The sequence below is a fragment of the Pristis pectinata genome, chromosome 1 (genome assembly GCF_009764475.1).
Source record: "Pristis pectinata isolate sPriPec2 chromosome 1, sPriPec2.1.pri, whole genome shotgun sequence".
Lineage (NCBI taxonomy): Eukaryota > Metazoa > Chordata > Chondrichthyes > Rhinopristiformes > Pristidae > Pristis > Pristis pectinata.
The window spans coordinates 88,358,540-88,376,389 of NC_067405.1; the positions used below are offsets into that span (position 1 = coordinate 88,358,540).

At 46.2% G+C, this 17,850-nt stretch overlaps 1 protein-coding gene across 2 annotated transcripts in view; it reads left to right on the forward strand.

The window, feature by feature from the left end:
* The window catches only part of plekhh1 (pleckstrin homology domain containing, family H (with MyTH4 domain) member 1), a 130,323-nt gene that overhangs the window by 102,278 nt on the left and 10,195 nt on the right, over positions 1–17,850 (forward strand). For both annotated transcript variants that reach the window (XM_052020199.1, XM_052020207.1), the window contains exons 24-26: positions 5,886–6,027; positions 7,801–7,943; positions 14,017–14,146. In XM_052020199.1, the coding sequence (XP_051876159.1) occupies positions 5,886–6,027; positions 7,801–7,943; positions 14,017–14,146 (415 nt within the window). The remainder of the gene's footprint in view (positions 1–5,885; positions 6,028–7,800; positions 7,944–14,016; positions 14,147–17,850) is intronic.

The following is a 17,850-nucleotide window of genomic DNA, read 5'->3' on the forward strand; positions in this document are numbered from 1 at the left end:
ACTTTTGAACTCACAATCTGCTGTAAGAAGACTACTATCATTCTGGTATCTAAGAAAAACAAGGTAACATGCTTTAATGACTACGCCCAGTGGCTCTGACATCCACCATTATGAAGTGCTTCAAGAGGCTGGTCATGACACACATTAACTCCAGCCTCCAGGAAATCCTCGACCCACTGCAGTTTGCCTACTGCCGAAACAGGTCTACAGCAAACACCATCTCCCTGGCCCTACACTCATCTCTGGAGCATCTGGACAGTAAAGACACCTACGTTATACTATTGTTTATTGACTACAGCTCCGCCTTCAATACTATAATTCCAAGCAAACTCATTTCCAAACTCCTAGAGATGAGACTCAACACCTCCCTTTGTAACTGGATCCTTGACTTCCTGATCAACACACCACAATCAGTGAGGATAGTCAGCAACACCTCCAACATGATTATTCTCAACACTGGTGTCCCACAAGGCTACGTCTTCAGCCCCCTACTCTACTCCCTATACACTCTCAACTGCGTGGCCAGATTCTGCTCTAACTCCATCTATAAGTTTGCAGATGATACCTACATAGTGGGGCATATCTCAAATAACGATGAGTCAAAGTACAGGAATGAGATAGAGAGCTTAGTGACATGGTATCATGACAACAACCTTTCCCTCAATGTCAGCAAAACAAAAGAGCTGGTCATTGACTTCAGGAAAGGGGGCGATGCACATGCTCCTGTCTACATCAACAGTACTGAGATCGAGAGGGTTGAAAACTTCAAGTTCCTAGGAGTGAACATCAACAATAGCCTGTCCTGATCCAACCACATAGATGCCATGGCCAAGAAAGCTTACCAACTCCTCTACTTCCTCAGAAGGTTGAAGAATTTCGGCACGTCCACTCTGACCCTCACCAATTTTTATCGATGCACCACAGAAAGCATCCTATCCAAATGCATCACAGCTTGGTAAGATATCTTTATTTGTCACATGTACATCAAAACACACTGCGAAATCCATCTTTTGTGTAGAGTGTTCTGGGGGCAGCCCGCAAGTGTCGCCACGCTTCTGGCACCAACATAGCATGCCCACAACTTCCTAACCCGTACGTCTTTGGAATGTGGGAGGAAGCCGGAGCACCCAGAGGAAACCCACGCAGACACGGGAGAACGTACAAACTCCTTACAGACAGCGGCTGGAATTGAACCCGGGTCGCTGGTGCTGTAAAGCGTTATGCTAACTGCTACACTACCGTGCCTTCCTGTGATTGCAAGAAACTGCAGAGAGTTGTGGACACAGCTCAGCACATCACGGAAACCAGCCTCCTCTCCATGCACTCTTGTCTACGCTTCTTGCTGCCTCGGTAAAGCAGCCAACCTAATCAAAGACCCCACCCACGCCAGACATTCTCTCGTCTCCCCCATCCCATTGGGCAGAAGATACAAAAGCCTGAAAGCATGTACCACCAGGCTCAAAGACCGCTTCTATCTTTGTTTTGACTTCGTTCCCTAGTACGATAGATGGACTCTTGACCTCACAACCTACCTCGTTATGGCCTTGCACCTTATTGTCTATCTGCACTGCACTTTCTCTGTAACTGTAACACTTTATTCTGCATTCTGTTATTGATTTTACCTTGAAGTACTGACGTGATGAAATGACCCATATGGATGGCATGCAAAACAAGTTTTTCACTGTACCTCGGTACAAGTGACAATAGTAAACCAATACCAATACTCATTGGTAAATTGGTTTATTATTGTCACATGTACGGAGGTACAGTGAAAAACTTGTCTTGCATACCGATCATACAGGTCAATTCATTACACAGTGCAGTTACATTGAGTTAGTACAAACTACCTCATCCTGGCCCTTGCACTTTATTGCCTGCCTGCATGTACTAGGGGACCGTTCAGTGGTCTTATAACAGCAGGGTAGAAGCTGTCCTTGACCCTGGTGGTACGTGCTTTCAGGCTTTTGTATCTTCTGCCCGATGGGAAGGGGGAGAAGAGGGAATGTCCGGAGTGGGAGGGGTCTTTGATTATGCTGGCTGCTTTACCGAAGCAGCGAGAAGCATAGACAGAGTCCACGGAGGGGAGGCTGGTTTCCGTAATGTGCTGAGCTGTATCCACAACTCTCTGCAGTTTCCTGCAGACTCGGGCAGAGCAGTTGCCATACCAAGCCCATTTTCCCTGATGCCCATGGACTTCAGTTTTACAAGGGCACCTTGATGCCACACTCAGTTAAGTGCTGCCTTGATGTCAAGGCCAGTCGCTCTCACCTCCCTTTTGGGATTCAGCTCTTCAATCCATGTGTAGAGAAAGGTTGTGATCAGATCTGGAGCTGAGTGATCCTGGCTGTCAGTGAAAGGGTTGCTGGTGACTAAAGACTGTTGTGGACATCTTCCCGCACTTTCCTGGTGATTCAGGGTAGGCTGAGAGGTTGCTACTAATTGGATTGGACTTATCCTGCTCTTTGTGAACAGCATCATTTTCTCTACTGGCTGTTATCCACATTGTCAGATGTGACTCAACTGGAACAGCTTGACTGCAGGCACACCTGGTTCTGAATGCAAGTCTTCAGCATTGCACCTGGGATGTTCCAAGGGCATTTAGCTACTTATAATGTGCACTCAATGCTGTACCTCTGTATTGATAACACACACAGTGCTACATCTTCGTATCATATTGTCTCAGTGAAACTGCACCTGGAGTATTGTGTACAGTTTTGGTGTCCTTCCCTGAAAAAAGATGCACTTGCCACAGAGGGAGTGCAGTAAAGATTCACTAGTCTGATGTCAGGGATGGTGGATTTGCTGTATGAGGAGAGATTGAGTAGACTGGGGCCTGCATTGTGTAGAGTTTGGAAGGAGATCCCGTCAAATTTTTGCAACATTTGGAGAATGGAGTGTTGTGTGCAGTTCTGGCCACCATACTAAAGGAAGGATGTGACTGTGGTGCAGAGGAGATTCACTGGGATTTTGCCTGGATTGGAGGACTTTAGTTATGGGATAAGGTCCTTTACCCTGGGGGAAAGGAGGCTGAGGGACGACCAGATATAAGTATATAAGATTTATGTTCAAGTTTATTGTCATGGGCATACATACCCTGGGTATGCGCCATGCAAATTAGCTTTTTGCTGCAGCACAGTACATTACAAACATGACAAGCATAAATTAACATATATTATACATAATTATAAGATTATGAGAGGCATAGATGGGGTAGATGGTCAGAATTTTTTTGGCATCGTAAGAGTATCAAAAACAAGGGCATAGGTTTAAATTAGAGGAAGGAGTTTTAAAGGAGGTCTGAGGGGTAAGTTCTTACATAGAGAGTGGTTGATATCTGGACCGTGCTGCCAGAGGAGATGGTGGAATCAGATGCAATCGCTACGTTTAAAAGGCATTTAGCTGGACACTTAAATAGGCAAGGCACAGAAGGATATGGTCCTAATGTGGGCAAATGGGATTAGTGTAGATGGGCTAAGGGTTGGCATGGACGAGGTGGGACGAAGGGCCTGCTTCTGTGCTGTCCAACTCTATGACTTTTTTTTTACAGGGCTCAACAGGCTGGATGTGGGGAGGAAGCTTTTCCTGGCTGAAGAGGGTAGAGTTGGGGTCAGGGTCTCAGAACAAGGAGTCGCCCATTTCTAACTGAGATGAGGAAAAATGTCTTCAGTCAGAAGATGTTGAACCTTTGGAATTCTATACCCTGGAGGCTCAGTCACTGAGTTCAGTCAAAACTGATCTCATTTTCTTTGGGTGTTAAGGGAATCGAGGATATGGGGATAGTGCAGGAAAATAGTGCTGTGGGAAAGTAGAGGTGAGGATGATCAGCCATGATCTTGATGAATGGTGGAGCAGCTCAAAAGGCTGGTTGGAAAACTCCTGCTCCTATTTCTTATGTTCTTGGTGTTACCTCTTGATACAGCAGTTCTGCTGTAACGTGATAGTTACATTCCTAAGAAACTGTGCATTATAGAAAGTCGCGTTACAGCAGAACAGGCTATAGTTGCCTTCAAAGCACAAATTTAAACAGATTTTCCCAATTGCGCTCTAACCACTGTGGCCCACATAATGCAAATGGTGTTCCCTAACCTGTCAATCGCTTTATAACCAATTCGTGTTATAGAAACACACGTTATAGCAGAACTACCTGCACTCATAATATGTATGTGCATGATGCTGTGCCCACTTTGATTGTGCACTGAATCCCCTGCATTGCTCTTTTCGACCTTGACGTTGACCCCCGTTCCTGATGTGTCATCCTGTAGGCACTGCTGGTCACACTCTCGGTTCACTGGGACCCCCGCTATACATTGTCACTATATATTATTGTTTGCATGTGCTCAACCTACCCCCTAGTGGCCATACAGTGACCTAGGCACAAACCTCTGCCGGTGCTGGAGGAAACTCCCCATTCACCAGCATCCTTGAGGGAGCTTGGGAATTCCCTTCACTGATCACAGTGTGGGAGAGACCCCCATTTAATGCCACAGGGTCTTCCCCATTTCTCTGATTGACACGCATTTCCATCAGAAGTCTCCTGACCATTAACATCCAGGAGATGTTGTCCAGACACTCTACTGACTGGCCAGTGGTGGTGAACTCATTGGACTAGTAATCAGAGGCATAGACCATTGATCTTGAGACACTAATTCCAATCCCGCCGTGGAAACTGGACAAACTTTAATTCGTAATTTATAAAAATGCAGAATTTCCAAGTAAAAGGCCATTGACAGTAAGGTGACCATGAAACCACCAGATTGTTATAACTGTCTTACTGGGAAGAAAATCTGATGTCCTTACCCAGTGACTCCAGACCCACTGTCAGTCCAGGTGCAAACCTCTGTCAATGCTCCAGGAAACCCCTCCCTTCCACTTTGACCATGGTCTATGAGGAAGCTTGAAATTAAAGGCCATGATTGCCAGCAGTATCCACATCCCATAAAGAATCAGAGTCAGATTTATTATTACTGACGTGGATGACATGAAATTTGTTGTTTTGTGACAACAGTACAGTGCAAAGACATAAAATTACAAAAATAAATAAATAGTGCAAGAGAAAAGGAATAACAAAGTAGTGTTCATGGGTTTAGAAATCTGGTAGTGGAGGGGGAGAAGCTGTTCCTAAATCATTGAGTGTAGGTCTCCAGGCTCCTGTACCTCCTCCCCGATGGTAGTAACAAGAAGAAGGCATGTCCCAGAGGGTGAGGGTCCTTGGTGATGGATGCCGTCTGGATTTTAAGAAAAGTCCAAGAACAAATCAGAAACTTGACATTCCATGGTATGTGACACATCTCCTGGTGTCCCACCATCTACAAGGCACCAATCAGGAGTGTGATGCAATACCCTCTCCACCTACCTGAACAAGCACTGCTCCAGTAGCTCTCAAAGGCTCGACACATCTAGGACAGAGCAGCTTGCTTGACTGGTGCCACATTCACCACCACCACCAAGGTGACATGGCTGCAGTGCAAAGGATCCACAAGATGTATTGCAACAACTCACCAATCACCACCACTAGGACAGTGGCAACTGCTACATGAGATTACTAGCACCTCTCCTCTGCCGCTCCCCAGCTACATGCCATGGCAGCTTGGAAATAGTTATTGGAACAGAAACATTGAGCTAACAGTGCTCTGGCTGGGCCTTCACCACTCGGACTGCAGTGATTCAAGGAGTCACCTCTGCACTATCATCCTGGGGGCAAATAAGGATGAGTATATGTGCTGGTCTTGGTAGAAACATCTACATGAGTGGATGCTTTTCCTTTTTAAAAATAAGTGACAAAGCTGGCTTTGTTCTCAGCACACCTGGGGTTGCCTGTCTCCTGTGTGACATTGTGAATGGCCTCTGTTTTGTGTTGAGCACACTGACCCTGTGGTTCTGCACAGAATGTATTTCAGAGCTCAGGCGAAGGGGGAAACAGAACGAGAGCGCCTCCTGCTGACTTACCAGGTTAATGACGAGGTGGTGAATGGGCGATTCCCTGTCAGTAAGGACCTGGCACTGGAGGTGACTGCGTTAATGGCACAGGTTAGTGAGGGTTATTGATGCAACTGACGGGAAGCAGCAACATTCAGGTCTGTGTTTAAAGGGACACAAGTATTTGTGTCCAATTCAATGCAATAGATATTAATACTTGGACGAGAGTCACTTCTTCCTGGTACACCATCCCTTAACCCTCAACCATACATTAATGAGGGCCATCTGACTCTGCCCCTCAGTGCACTAGATCCGATTCTGAGGTTGGGAAGTGAGGGCAATCATACGTTATCCCATCCAGGTACTGTTCAAAAACACCCCTTCACCTTCCCTCATTCCACCTTCGCCACATTTACTACCCATCTCTGCAGCTCCCCCTATCCAATTCTGCAACATCCGTTCCTGATCCTCACACCATGTCATGATTTCCCTGCTTTCCTCATAATCTTGTTCCCTGTTTACTCTCGTGTGCTTGTCCCCCGCTCGTGTGCTCTTCCTTCTCTCGCTCACCTTCTGTTCCTCTGCCTGTCTCATGTAACTGGACATCACACAATCCCGCCACACGTTCTCATTCCTTTCTCACATCTTGTTGCTCTCTCCTTCTCTTTCTCCTGCTGTCATCCGCCCCTCACTCCTCCCCCCCTCACTCCTCCCCCCCTCGCTCCTCCCCCCCTCACTCCACCCCCCCTCGCTCCACCCCCCCGCTCCCCCTTCCCCCCCCCCCAGCTCCCCCTTTCCCCCTCTCCGTTCAATCCCTCAATCTCCTGCTTCTTTTTCCCTCGTGGCCACATCTGTCTGTTTTAGGTTCTTGTTCCCTGCCCCTCTTGTGTCCACCCTGCTGTGGTGTGCAGTGACATTGCAAAGGCTTTAGTTTTCCCCATTTTGTCCTGTTCTCCATTCCCTGGCCAGATGTGGTGGGAGCACTACTGGTTATGGATGGCAATGCACTGATCGCTGAACCACACAGCCCGAAGGCAAGCTTTACCTTAGCTGTGTTGCTGTACCTTGTTTTACACTGGATGTCTTCCTTCACTGGGGGCCTTACTCCAAGCAGAAAGTGCTCCTGCCCTCACTTGGGGCCCAACTTGCACACCCTAATCTCAGGAACACTGAGAGTTTGTCTTTGCTCTTTGCCCTCTTCGGATCAGTAGTTTTGGAGAAATGAGTCTTGTACTTCAGTCTTGCACTACAAGAAGTGGCCATTCGTCCTATCACATCTGCACTAGCTCTATGGAATTTGCCTAGTTACCGACTTTCCTTATCAAAACTCTTCATTGTTTTTGCACCTCTGTCGAGTCTCCCCATCACCTTCGCTGCCACTCTTGAGGGGAGTCCTCCTCTGCGATGATGGCTCAGTACCACACTGGGTATACACCAAAAATCATCCAACAAAACTGCTGCAGGGCCCATTGGGAAGCAGATCAACCGAGATCTGACCAAGCTGCAGAACAGGCTGGGGTTGGGGGAGCGCGGGGGGTGCTGAATGGCCCTCCCCAGCTTACCAGCCCCTGACTTGTGTGCAGCCCGTACATATGAACGAGCATTTGGGAGGCTGGCAGGATGGATCTTCGGCTGCTGCGGGGCAGCAGGTATCTTCTGCCGGGTGGGATCTCGGTTCGGGGCTGTACTTCCGACCTGACGTGGAGGGGAATGTGTAGGCACAGCAACTCCCAACTACCTGCTGTCATTCCTTCTGCAAGGTCTGGTTTTTGGGAAGTGCTGCTGATGTGTTACTGCAGTGCGTTCTGTCAGAGTGCTGCTGGAGGGCAGCGGATGCTCAGGGTGACTCTTGAGGGTTGGTGATGTGACATTTGGTTCCTGTAGGTGGAGTACGGAGATCTGGCTCGCCCTGCCCCTTCCAGTCCAGGGGGCAGCTCCCAGTCCAAGAATCAACAGTTTCTGCAGCAGGTTCTGGAGAAGTTCTACCCCAAGCACTACAGACAAGCCTGTACCCCGGAGCAGCTCAAGTAAGTCCAGCGCCTCCTTCCTCTTCCCTGTATGGAACATCCTTTACCTGTACCAGTTGGCTCACTGCCTTCAGTGAGTAGAACCAATGATCAGAAAGCAATCTACAATGGGATACCTCAGAGCCTCCGGTTGACCTGGTTTGAACCAGGCAATGGTCTAATGAGATGATTAGCTAAAATTACTGCTCATGGAAGTGAAGGAGATTGGTTGGTTCTTTGGACAGACTATGCTTTTTTTTGTTCTAATTGTGTTCTTTCTTGTATAAATTTGTATAACTTGTGTTTAATTTTTGTTTTTCTTGTGAATGTTGTGTCTCCAGGACCACAACATTCACAGGATAGGATATTTACCGTGAGCGGTCAGGCCCTCAGGAGTGTTGTAGAACAGAGGAACCTTGGAGTACAAGTACATGGTTCCCAGAAAGTGCTGTCGCAGGTAGATGGAGTGGTGAAGAAGGTTTTTGGCATTCTGGCCTTCATCAGTCAGGGCATTGAGTACAGAAGTTGGGATATTATGTTACAGTTGTACAAGATGTTGGTGAGGCCACATTTGGAACATTGTGTTCAGTTTTGGTCACTCTACTATCGGAAAGATGCCATTAAACTGGAAAGAGTGCAGGGGACATTTACAAGGATGTTGCCAGGACTCGAGGGACTGAGTTAAGGAGAGAGGTTGAGCAGGTTGGGACTTTTTTGATTGGAGCGTAGGAGAATGAGGGGTGATCTTATAGAGGTATATAAAATCATGAGGGACATAGATAGGGTGAATGCACACAATCTGTTCCCCAGGGTTGGGGAATCAAGAACTAGAGAGCATAGGTTTAAGGGGTGAGGTTTAATAGGAACCTGAGGGGCAACTTTATCACCCAGAGGGTGGTCAGTGTATGGAATGAGCTGCCAGAGGAAGTGGTTGAGGCAGGTTCATTAACAACATTTAAAAGGTACATGGATTGGAAAGGTTTAGAGCGATATGGGTAAAACACGGGTAAATAGGACTAGCTTAGATGGGAATCTTGGTCGCCTTGGACCAGTTGGGCCAAAGGGCCTGTTTCTATACTTTATGACTCTATAACTCTAATGCTATGTGCCTGTGATGCTGCTGCAAGTAAGTTTTTCATTGCTGCAGACACGTACTTGTGCGTATGACACTAAACTCGACTTCAACTTTGTCTTTGATAATGAGATTGTATTCCAGTTGGGTGGAAGTGGCCAATGCTGACCCACAAGGGTAGATACTGGGCCTCAACTATTCACTGTATATATTGACAACTTAAGTAACACACCAGTGACAGTGCCATAAGAATCAGAGAATATGGGAGCATGAAGTTACATGTTAGATTATGTAAGTAGCAAACTGGTACAGATGGACCTCAACCCCAATACTTGTGAAGTCATCCATTTTGAAACAAAGAAAGGGTAGAGCCAATTGTTATAAAAATCTCACTGAATGATAGTTTCTTACAGGGTAGGTACAGAGTTGATGTTTCCTTGGCTGGGCTGGTTAGAACAAGGGGCTAGCCATTCAGGAGGAGGAGGAGAAATTACTTCACCCAGAGGATGGTAAATCTTGGGAATTCTATACCTAGGATGGCTCTGGAGGTTCAGTCACTCGAGTACATTCAAAACAGAGACCAATAGCCTGTTGAATATTAAGGGATCAAGGAACATGGGGGTTACTACTGGAAAGTGGCAATGAGGTAAAAGATCAGCCACTATCTTATTGTAGGATCGAACCAGCATGGGAGGCTGAATGGCCTACTAACTATTTCTTATGTAATGAACTGAAACATTCTGAAAAGCTTGGAATATTGTAGTTGCAAGAAAATTTAGGGACCTACGAACATAGGTAATTAAAATTCTTGTTTTTTCATCTAGATTCCAGCATCTGCAGTCCTTTGTTTCTCTGGTAATTAAAATATAGTAGTTAGGTATAAAAATAATCAAAAAGACTTTAGACTTTATAACTACAGATCCAGAATATAAAAGGGCGTAGGTTTTCTATAATTCTTCAATGTCAGACCTTACCTGAATTACTGTGGGATGTTCAGAGCACTACACCAAGGGAAAAGGTACATCAGCCTTGGGGGAGGGGCGCAGATTTTGACCAGGGTTTCAAGAATTAGATTATGGAGAGAAACTCATCCTCAAATATGGAAGATTAAAGTGTAAGGTAATTAGATTTTAGGATTTGAAAAGAGTTGATGGGGTAGAGGAAGAGAAACTATTTCCTCCTGGGTGGGTGAGTCCAAGACTAGGGAAATAACCTCATATTTTCTATTATATACTCATATTTCCTTATTACACAATAGAGGCCATTCAGCCCATTGGGAATATGCCAGCCCTCAATGTAGTCTCATCAATCCCATTCCCCCACTTTCTCTAATCTGTTCTCTCTCACACATGCCCATTAATATCCCTCCAATTCTTCCACCTATATGAGGGGCAATTTATAGTGACCAATTAACCTACCAACCAGAGAGAAAGAGAGCTGACATTTTGAGTCAATGGTCTTTCATCAGAACCATTAGCTCTTTTTCCCTCTCCACAGCTGCTACCTGACCTGCTGAGTGTGTGCTGGCTCTCGGAGCAATCCCATTCCTGTAACCTATTGTCTCCGCATGCCCATCAGCGCCTCACCCACCTACATGAGGGGTAATTCCGAGCACCCAACTAACCCACTGACCCACAAGTCTTTGGGATGTGGGAGGCAATTCACATGGTCACAGGGAGAACCTGCCAACTCCACATGGACAAAACTATGGATCAGGATCAAACCCAGGTCATTGGACCTCTGAGGCAGTAGCACCAACTGCTGCATCATCACCGAAACTTATGGGTATATATGGTAATTGTACTGAGCACATTGGCTTTAAGATCTCATTGGCTCCCCAATTAGCTGTGGCAGTAGTGGTGGAGCTTACTTGAAGTGGGAAGTGGTCCATTATTCAAATTCTAGAAGAACAGAGGGACCTTGGAGTTCAGGTACATGGTTCTTCGAAAGTGGAGTCACAGGTATTCAGGGTAATGAAGAAAGCCTATAGCACGCTGGCCTTCACAGAAACAGAAAACCTACAGCACAATTCAGGCCCTTCGGCCCACAAAGCTGTGCCAAACATGTCCCTACCTTAGAAATTACTAGGCTTACCCATAGCCCTCTATTTTTCTAAGCTCCATGTACCTGTCCAAAAGTCTCTTAAAAGACCCTATTGTATCCACCTCCACCACCGTTGCCGACAGCCCATTCCACACACTCACCACTCTCTGAGTAAAAAACTTACCCCTGACATCTCCTCTATACCTACTCCCCAGCACCTTAAACCTGTGTCCTCTTGTGGCAACCATTTCAGCCCTGGGAAAAAGGCCTCTGACTATCCACATGATCAATGCCTCTCATCATCTTATACACCTCTATCAGGTCCCCCCCTCATCCTCCATTGCTCCAAGGAGAAAAGGCCGAGTTCCCTCAACCTGTTTTCATAAGGAATGCTCCCCAATCCAGGCAGCATCCTTGTAAATCTCCTCTGCACCCTTTCTATGACTTCCACATCCTTCCTGTAGTAAGGCAACCAGAACCGAGCACAGTACTCCAAGTGGGGTCTGACCAGGGTCCTATATAACTGCAACATTACCTCTCGGCTCCTAGTCCTTCATCAGCCAGGGCATTGAGTATAGAAGTTGGGAGGTTATGTTGCAGTTGTACAAGTCATTGGTGAGGCCAACACCTGGAGCATTGTGTTCAGTTTTGGTCACCCTACTATAGGAAGAATGTTATCAAATTGGAAAGAGTGCTGAAGATTTATAAGGACGTTGCCAGGATTCAAGGGACTGAGTTATAGGGAGAGGTTGAACAGGCTAGAAATTTTTTCCTTGGAGCGCAGGAAACTGAGGGGTGTAAAATTATGACAGGCATAGATTGGGTAAACCAGAGTTGGGCAATCAAGAACTAGAGGGCATAGGTTTAAGGAGAAAGACTTAATAGGAATGAGGGCCAAATGTTTTTACACGAAGGGTGGTACATATATGGAATGAGCTACCAGGGGCAGGTACACGGATAGGAAAGGTTTAGAGGGATGTGGACCATCGAACCATACAGCACGAAACAGGCCCTTCGGCCTACCATGTTGTGCCGTCCATCAAACCACCCTCACACTACCTAACCCCTTCCTCCCACATGTCCCTTCATCTCACATTCCTCCATATGCCTATCCAACAAGCTCTTGAACCTGTCCAATGTATCTGCCTCCACCACCACCCCAGGCAGTGCATTCCATGCACCAACCACTCTCTGGGTGAAAAACCTCCCCCTGACATCTCCCCTGAACCTCCCACCCATAACCTTAAAGCCATGCCCTCTCGTCTTGAGCATTGGTGCCCTGGGAAGGAGGCGCTGACTGTCTACTCTATCTATTCCTCTCAATATTTTATATACCTCTATCATGTCTCCTCTCATCCTCCTCCTTTCCAGTGAATAAAGCCCTAGCACCTTAAGCCTCTCCTCATATTCAATACTCTCTAATCCAGGCAGCATCCTGGTAAATCTCCCCTGCACCCTCTCCAACGCCTCCACATCCTTCCTATAATGAGGCGACCAGAACTGGATACAGTACTCTAAGTGTGGCCTAACTAGGACCAAATGCGGGCAAATGGGACTAGCTTGGACGGGCTTCTTGGTCAGCATGGACCAGTTGGGCTCAAAGGCCTGTTTTCCTGCTGTATGACTCTATGACTTCTGTGTGGTAGTCCTCCAGGATTCTCACTCCTCACTCCAATATCCTTATGAGTATATGTCCATCTTCTTTTGGGAATAAGGCACAAAGAGAGGCTACTCTGAGTGAGGTATTAATGAGCCCCTTGCAGTCGTTCATGTCTGAACGGCATACCTCGAGAAGGACAGAGTGGTACAGAGGATGCAGTACAGGTTCAATAACTAGAGAGTTAAATTACAAGGGCAAGTTGCAGTCATTTCGCTTGTATTCCCTAAGAGGGGTGAAATTATTGAAGTGTTTAAAACATTATTGGTATTATTACATCTTTTTAAAGTATTTCTTGTGGTGAAGGAATAGGAACAAGAATCTGGTCAGTTCAGAAGTGAAATTGGGATACACTTGGTCAATGTTGAAGGAAACCCCATCCCAAGCAGGCTGTGGATGGAGGGAACATTTGGAACTTTTAAGACTGAGCTGGGGACAATTGAGGCACATGGAGGAAAAGAGGAAGAACACTGAGATGTTGATCAGCCACAATCCAGCTGAAGATTGGGCACCCTGGAGGAGCCTGTTGGCCGATTCCAGCAGTTGGAGAAAATCAGATTGGGGAACCCAACCCTCACCAGGACAGCCTCTCATCATGCATTATTCCTAAAGGGAGAGTGACCCATGGGAGTAATAGAGTCATACAGCACGGAAATGGGCTCTTCAACCCACCACGCAGGCGCAGTTTACAATAACCAATTAACCCACCAACCCACACGTCCTTAGGATGTGGGAGGAAATTAGAGCCCTCGGGGGAAGCTCACACAGTCACAGGGAGAACATGCAAACTCCACACAGACAGCACCCCTGGTCAGGATCGAACCCGGGTCTCTGAAGCAGTGAGAGAGCGGCTCTCTTAGCTGCACCCCTTTGTCACCCATAAGGAATATATGAATATTTACCTCAATTTGTAGTCAGCATTACCAAGATTAGTATTAGTTCCAGATTTATTTAATTATTTGTATTTAAATTCCCCAACTGTCATGGTCAGGTTTGAACTTGGGTCCCTGGATCAGTGGTTCCAGAACTCTGGCTCCTAAGCCAGAGACTTAACCACTACCCTACTGTGGAGTGGAAGCCAAGACGTCTTACAAAATGCTACATACCAGTCAGGATTGTCAACCTTGGAGGACCATCCCTCACTAAGACAGATAGAGAGAAGTCGTGTGTGTGTGTGTGTGTGTGTGTGTGTGTGTGTGTGTGTGTGTGTGTGTGTGTGTGTGTGTGTGTGTGTGTGTGTGTGTGAGAGAGAGAAAATCCCCAGCTGAACTATTTAAATTACTGCTGCACTGATTTCCTTTAAAACATCTCTCTTCAAAAAGGCGACTATGCGACAGACTGGCTACCAAGTGGATATTACTGGGGGGTTGCAGTGGAGCTGACTGTGTGCGCATTTATCTGACCGTGGGCCGGAAGTGGCCACTGTTTGGAGCAAAACTGTTCGATGCTAAGGTAAGGTAAAATGGGTGCTACGCCAGGAATCTAGGGGCAACCCCAGGCATGGTACAATGTGGGTTGAGGTTCTGATTGTTCATAAATAGTCCTCTTTATCATACCAGGCCACCAGCACCCCTAAAGCCTCAGCTCACCCATCTAGTACTGACATGGTTATCGATGCATTTATTTCCTCCAAGCTCATTTCACACTTAGTAATCTTTGTAGGCATGTGTACAGGTGACCTCTGCGTTACTGGAGAGGGTTGCATTCCTAGAAAACAGTCCGCATCATGATTTTCCGTAATGCAAAGCAGTGTCACCTGCACGTGTGTCAAGAAATGCGAGTTGAAAATAAATAAATTTTGTGTTTATTTATTTACCTTTTTCATATAAATTTCGTAAGAGCGAATTTTTATTCTGTATCCCAGATTTTCTGGTAGCGATTTGTGAATTCTGTTAGACCGATTTTCCTTCACTCAAACTGCCATTACACAGGGCTCGACTGTATACAAAATTCTCCCATCTGTCTTTATGCTCCCACATCACAGCTAAGCCTTTAGAGGTTCCCTGACCAGCAGTGTCTCAGTTTTGTCTGGTTTCCAAACCCTCCATGACCTTGCCCCTTCCTATCCCAGTAACACCCAACACCATCACAGGGGTTGCCCAGGTTACGGATGACCTGACTTACAGAAGTCCTACTTTACACAAATTCTCCCATAGAACTCTAAATATGTGCAAGCTAGTGATGTCTCTGTGAAAACAAACCTGTCAGTTGTCCCTTGATTATGTTTGTCATAGAGCCTTCAAAGTTTAAACTAGCTTTGAATTATTTATGCTGAAATGTCTGTCCAGGCAAACGTCCAAGTCTTTAAACTGTGGCTTGATTAAAAAGAAATGTTGAAATTTCATTGCCTGTGCTGACACTCTGGTTCTTTTATGGTTTGTATCTGCGGCGACTGGCTACAAAAGAGTGAACTTCTGTTGTTACTTCTGTCACCCACTTTTTTTCCCTTACTGAGAAATTGTTTCCGACTTGGGGATAAGTCAGTTTATGGACAGTTCTCGGGAATGGACCCCTGGCATAACACTGGGAGCGCCTGTACAGCCTTCAGCTGTCCGTGGTCCAGTTCCCACCTTGAATGCATCACCAGTTTTAACCGCTGCACATCCAGCTGCACTGCCCCCAGCATTTTGCCCTAAACTCTGGAATTTCCTCTTTAAAACTCTGCCTTCATCACAACACAATTCTTTGGCAAAGCTTTTCTGTGCTTCCCTACAACAAAGAAGGAGGCCTTTCAACCCATCAAGTCTTTGCTGGTACTTAGAGCAATTGCATCAATCCCATTCCCTCACACACCCCCACCAGTTCCCCGCTGTTCTCCTGCCAACCACATACACCAAGGCCATTTTACAGTAACCAGTAAACCTAACCTTTTGGTCATCTGTCTCAACACTTGTGTCCCTCTGTGACGTAATTAGACTGATAACAGGAATGGGGGGGTTGTCTTATGAGGAAATGTTGGTCAGGCAAGGCTTGTGTCCACTGGAGTTTCGAAGAGTGAGAGAGGACTTAATTAAAGATATTAAACAAGGTGTCATGAAATTGGAGAGTATGTTTACTCTTGTAGTACAATCTAGAAGTATGGTCACTGTTTAATAACAAGGGCTGAGCTGTTTAATGAGTTGAATTATTTTCTCGGACGGTCTCAAGTCTGTGGAACTCTCTTCCTCAAAGGTCCTTGATTATTTTTACAACAGAAACAGAAACTTGCTAAGCAAAGGGGTGAAAAGTGACTGGGGTTGGGTGGGATGCGGAGCTGAGATTACAATCAGATCAGCCTAGATCTTATTGAATGGTGAAGCAGGCTTGAGGGGCGAGTGGCCTACTCCTGTTCCTAATTTGTATGTTTTCTTTGAGTGTAGACTTTCTTTGCTAAAGTTCCTGGGATGTGTCTTGATACATTCAAAGGAGCTTCCTGCTCTTTACGAATAGGAAGTTGGGTCAGGTCAGTGTAACCAGTTTGCAAATGTATTTCTGAGAGTAAATTTTGGCTTGTCTTAGAAATCTTGTTGTTATTTTCCCTTTGACTCCTAGCCCTGAAAACAGCTTAAGCTCAAGCAAGTTAATTATTCTCCCACTTTTTTTTCCCCAGACTCAGATACTGTGTATGCCCTTTTGTCTTAAGTCAACTGTGTTGTAATTACCAAGTAAGCAATCAGAATGCCCTGCAGTGACCCTGGCCCCTTGTTCAGCTTCTAGTCACAAGATGCTCTGATCTCCCAAGTGCACATAACGAAATGACGTGTTCTTATTTCTATGGGCAGCAGTATGGTTTTGGCATTGAATCATGCTATTGTGCATTAAAGTCCCATTTAGTCTTGCTCCCTGCACTCTTACCCCGTAGCCTGAGTATTTTTTTTGCTTTTTCAAAGCCATTGCAGCTAGTACAGCTGCTGCTTCAGAGCTTCAGCAACCCAGGTTCAATTCTGGCTTCCCTGACTACCTGTGTGGAGTTTGCACATTCTCCCTGAGACTGCTTGAGTTTCCCCCAGGTGCTCCGGTTTCCTCTCACATCTTCAAGACTTGCGGATCGATAGGTTAAGTGGCTGCTGTAGATTGCCCCTAGTGAAGGTGAGTGGAAGGACACCCTGGGTGTTCATGGGAATGTGAGAGAGAGAATAGGTTACAAGAAAGTGGGGAAATGGGACTGCTCTGAGAGCCAGCATAAACTCACGGTAAGATATGAGAAATAAAAATATAAATATTTTTCCAATTCACTTTCAGCAGTCCATTCCAGAGGCATAGAGTCATGGACAGAAACAGGCCCTTCGGCCCACCGAGTCTGTGCCAACCATGAACCACCCATGTACACTACACCAATCCCATTTTATTCTCCCCACATTCTTTGCGATTCCCACAGACTCTACCGCTCACCTACACACTGGGAGCAATTTACCTGCCAGGCCGCAGATCCTTGGGATGTGGAAGGAAACCAGAGCATCTAGTGGAAACCTACACAGTCAAAGGGACCACATGGAGACTCCACACAGCACCAGGGGTTCATAGATTCATAGAGGTATATAGCATGGAAACAGGCCCATTGGCCCAACTTGTCCATACCAGCCAAGATACCTATCTATGCCAATCCCATTTGCCTGTGTTGGCCCATAACCCACTAAACCTTTCCTTTTTATGTACCTGTCCAGATGCCTTTTAAGCGCATTTGTACCATCTCCTCTGGCAGCTCGTTCCATATACCCACCACCCTGGTGTGGGAAAAACTTGCACCTCATATCCCCTTTAAATCTTTCCCCTCTCACCTTAAACCTATGCCCGCTAGTTTTAGACTCCCCTACCATGGGAAAAAGACTGTGATTATCTATGCCCCTAATAATTTCATAAACCTCTACAAGGTCACCCCTCGGCCTCACACACTCCAAGAAAAACAGTCCCAGCTTATCCAATCTCTCCTTATAACTCAAGCCCTCCAGTCCAGGCAACATCCGTGTGAAGCTTTTCTGCACCCTCTGCAGCTTAATCACATCCTTCCAAAAGCATGGCAACCAGAACTGCACACAATACCAGATGTGTGGCCTAACTAACAATTTGTACAACTGTAACATGACGTCCCAAATGCTAAACTCACCTCCTCAGCCAATGAAGGCAAGCATACCATATGCCACCTTCACCACTCTGTCTACCTGTGAGGCCACTTTCAG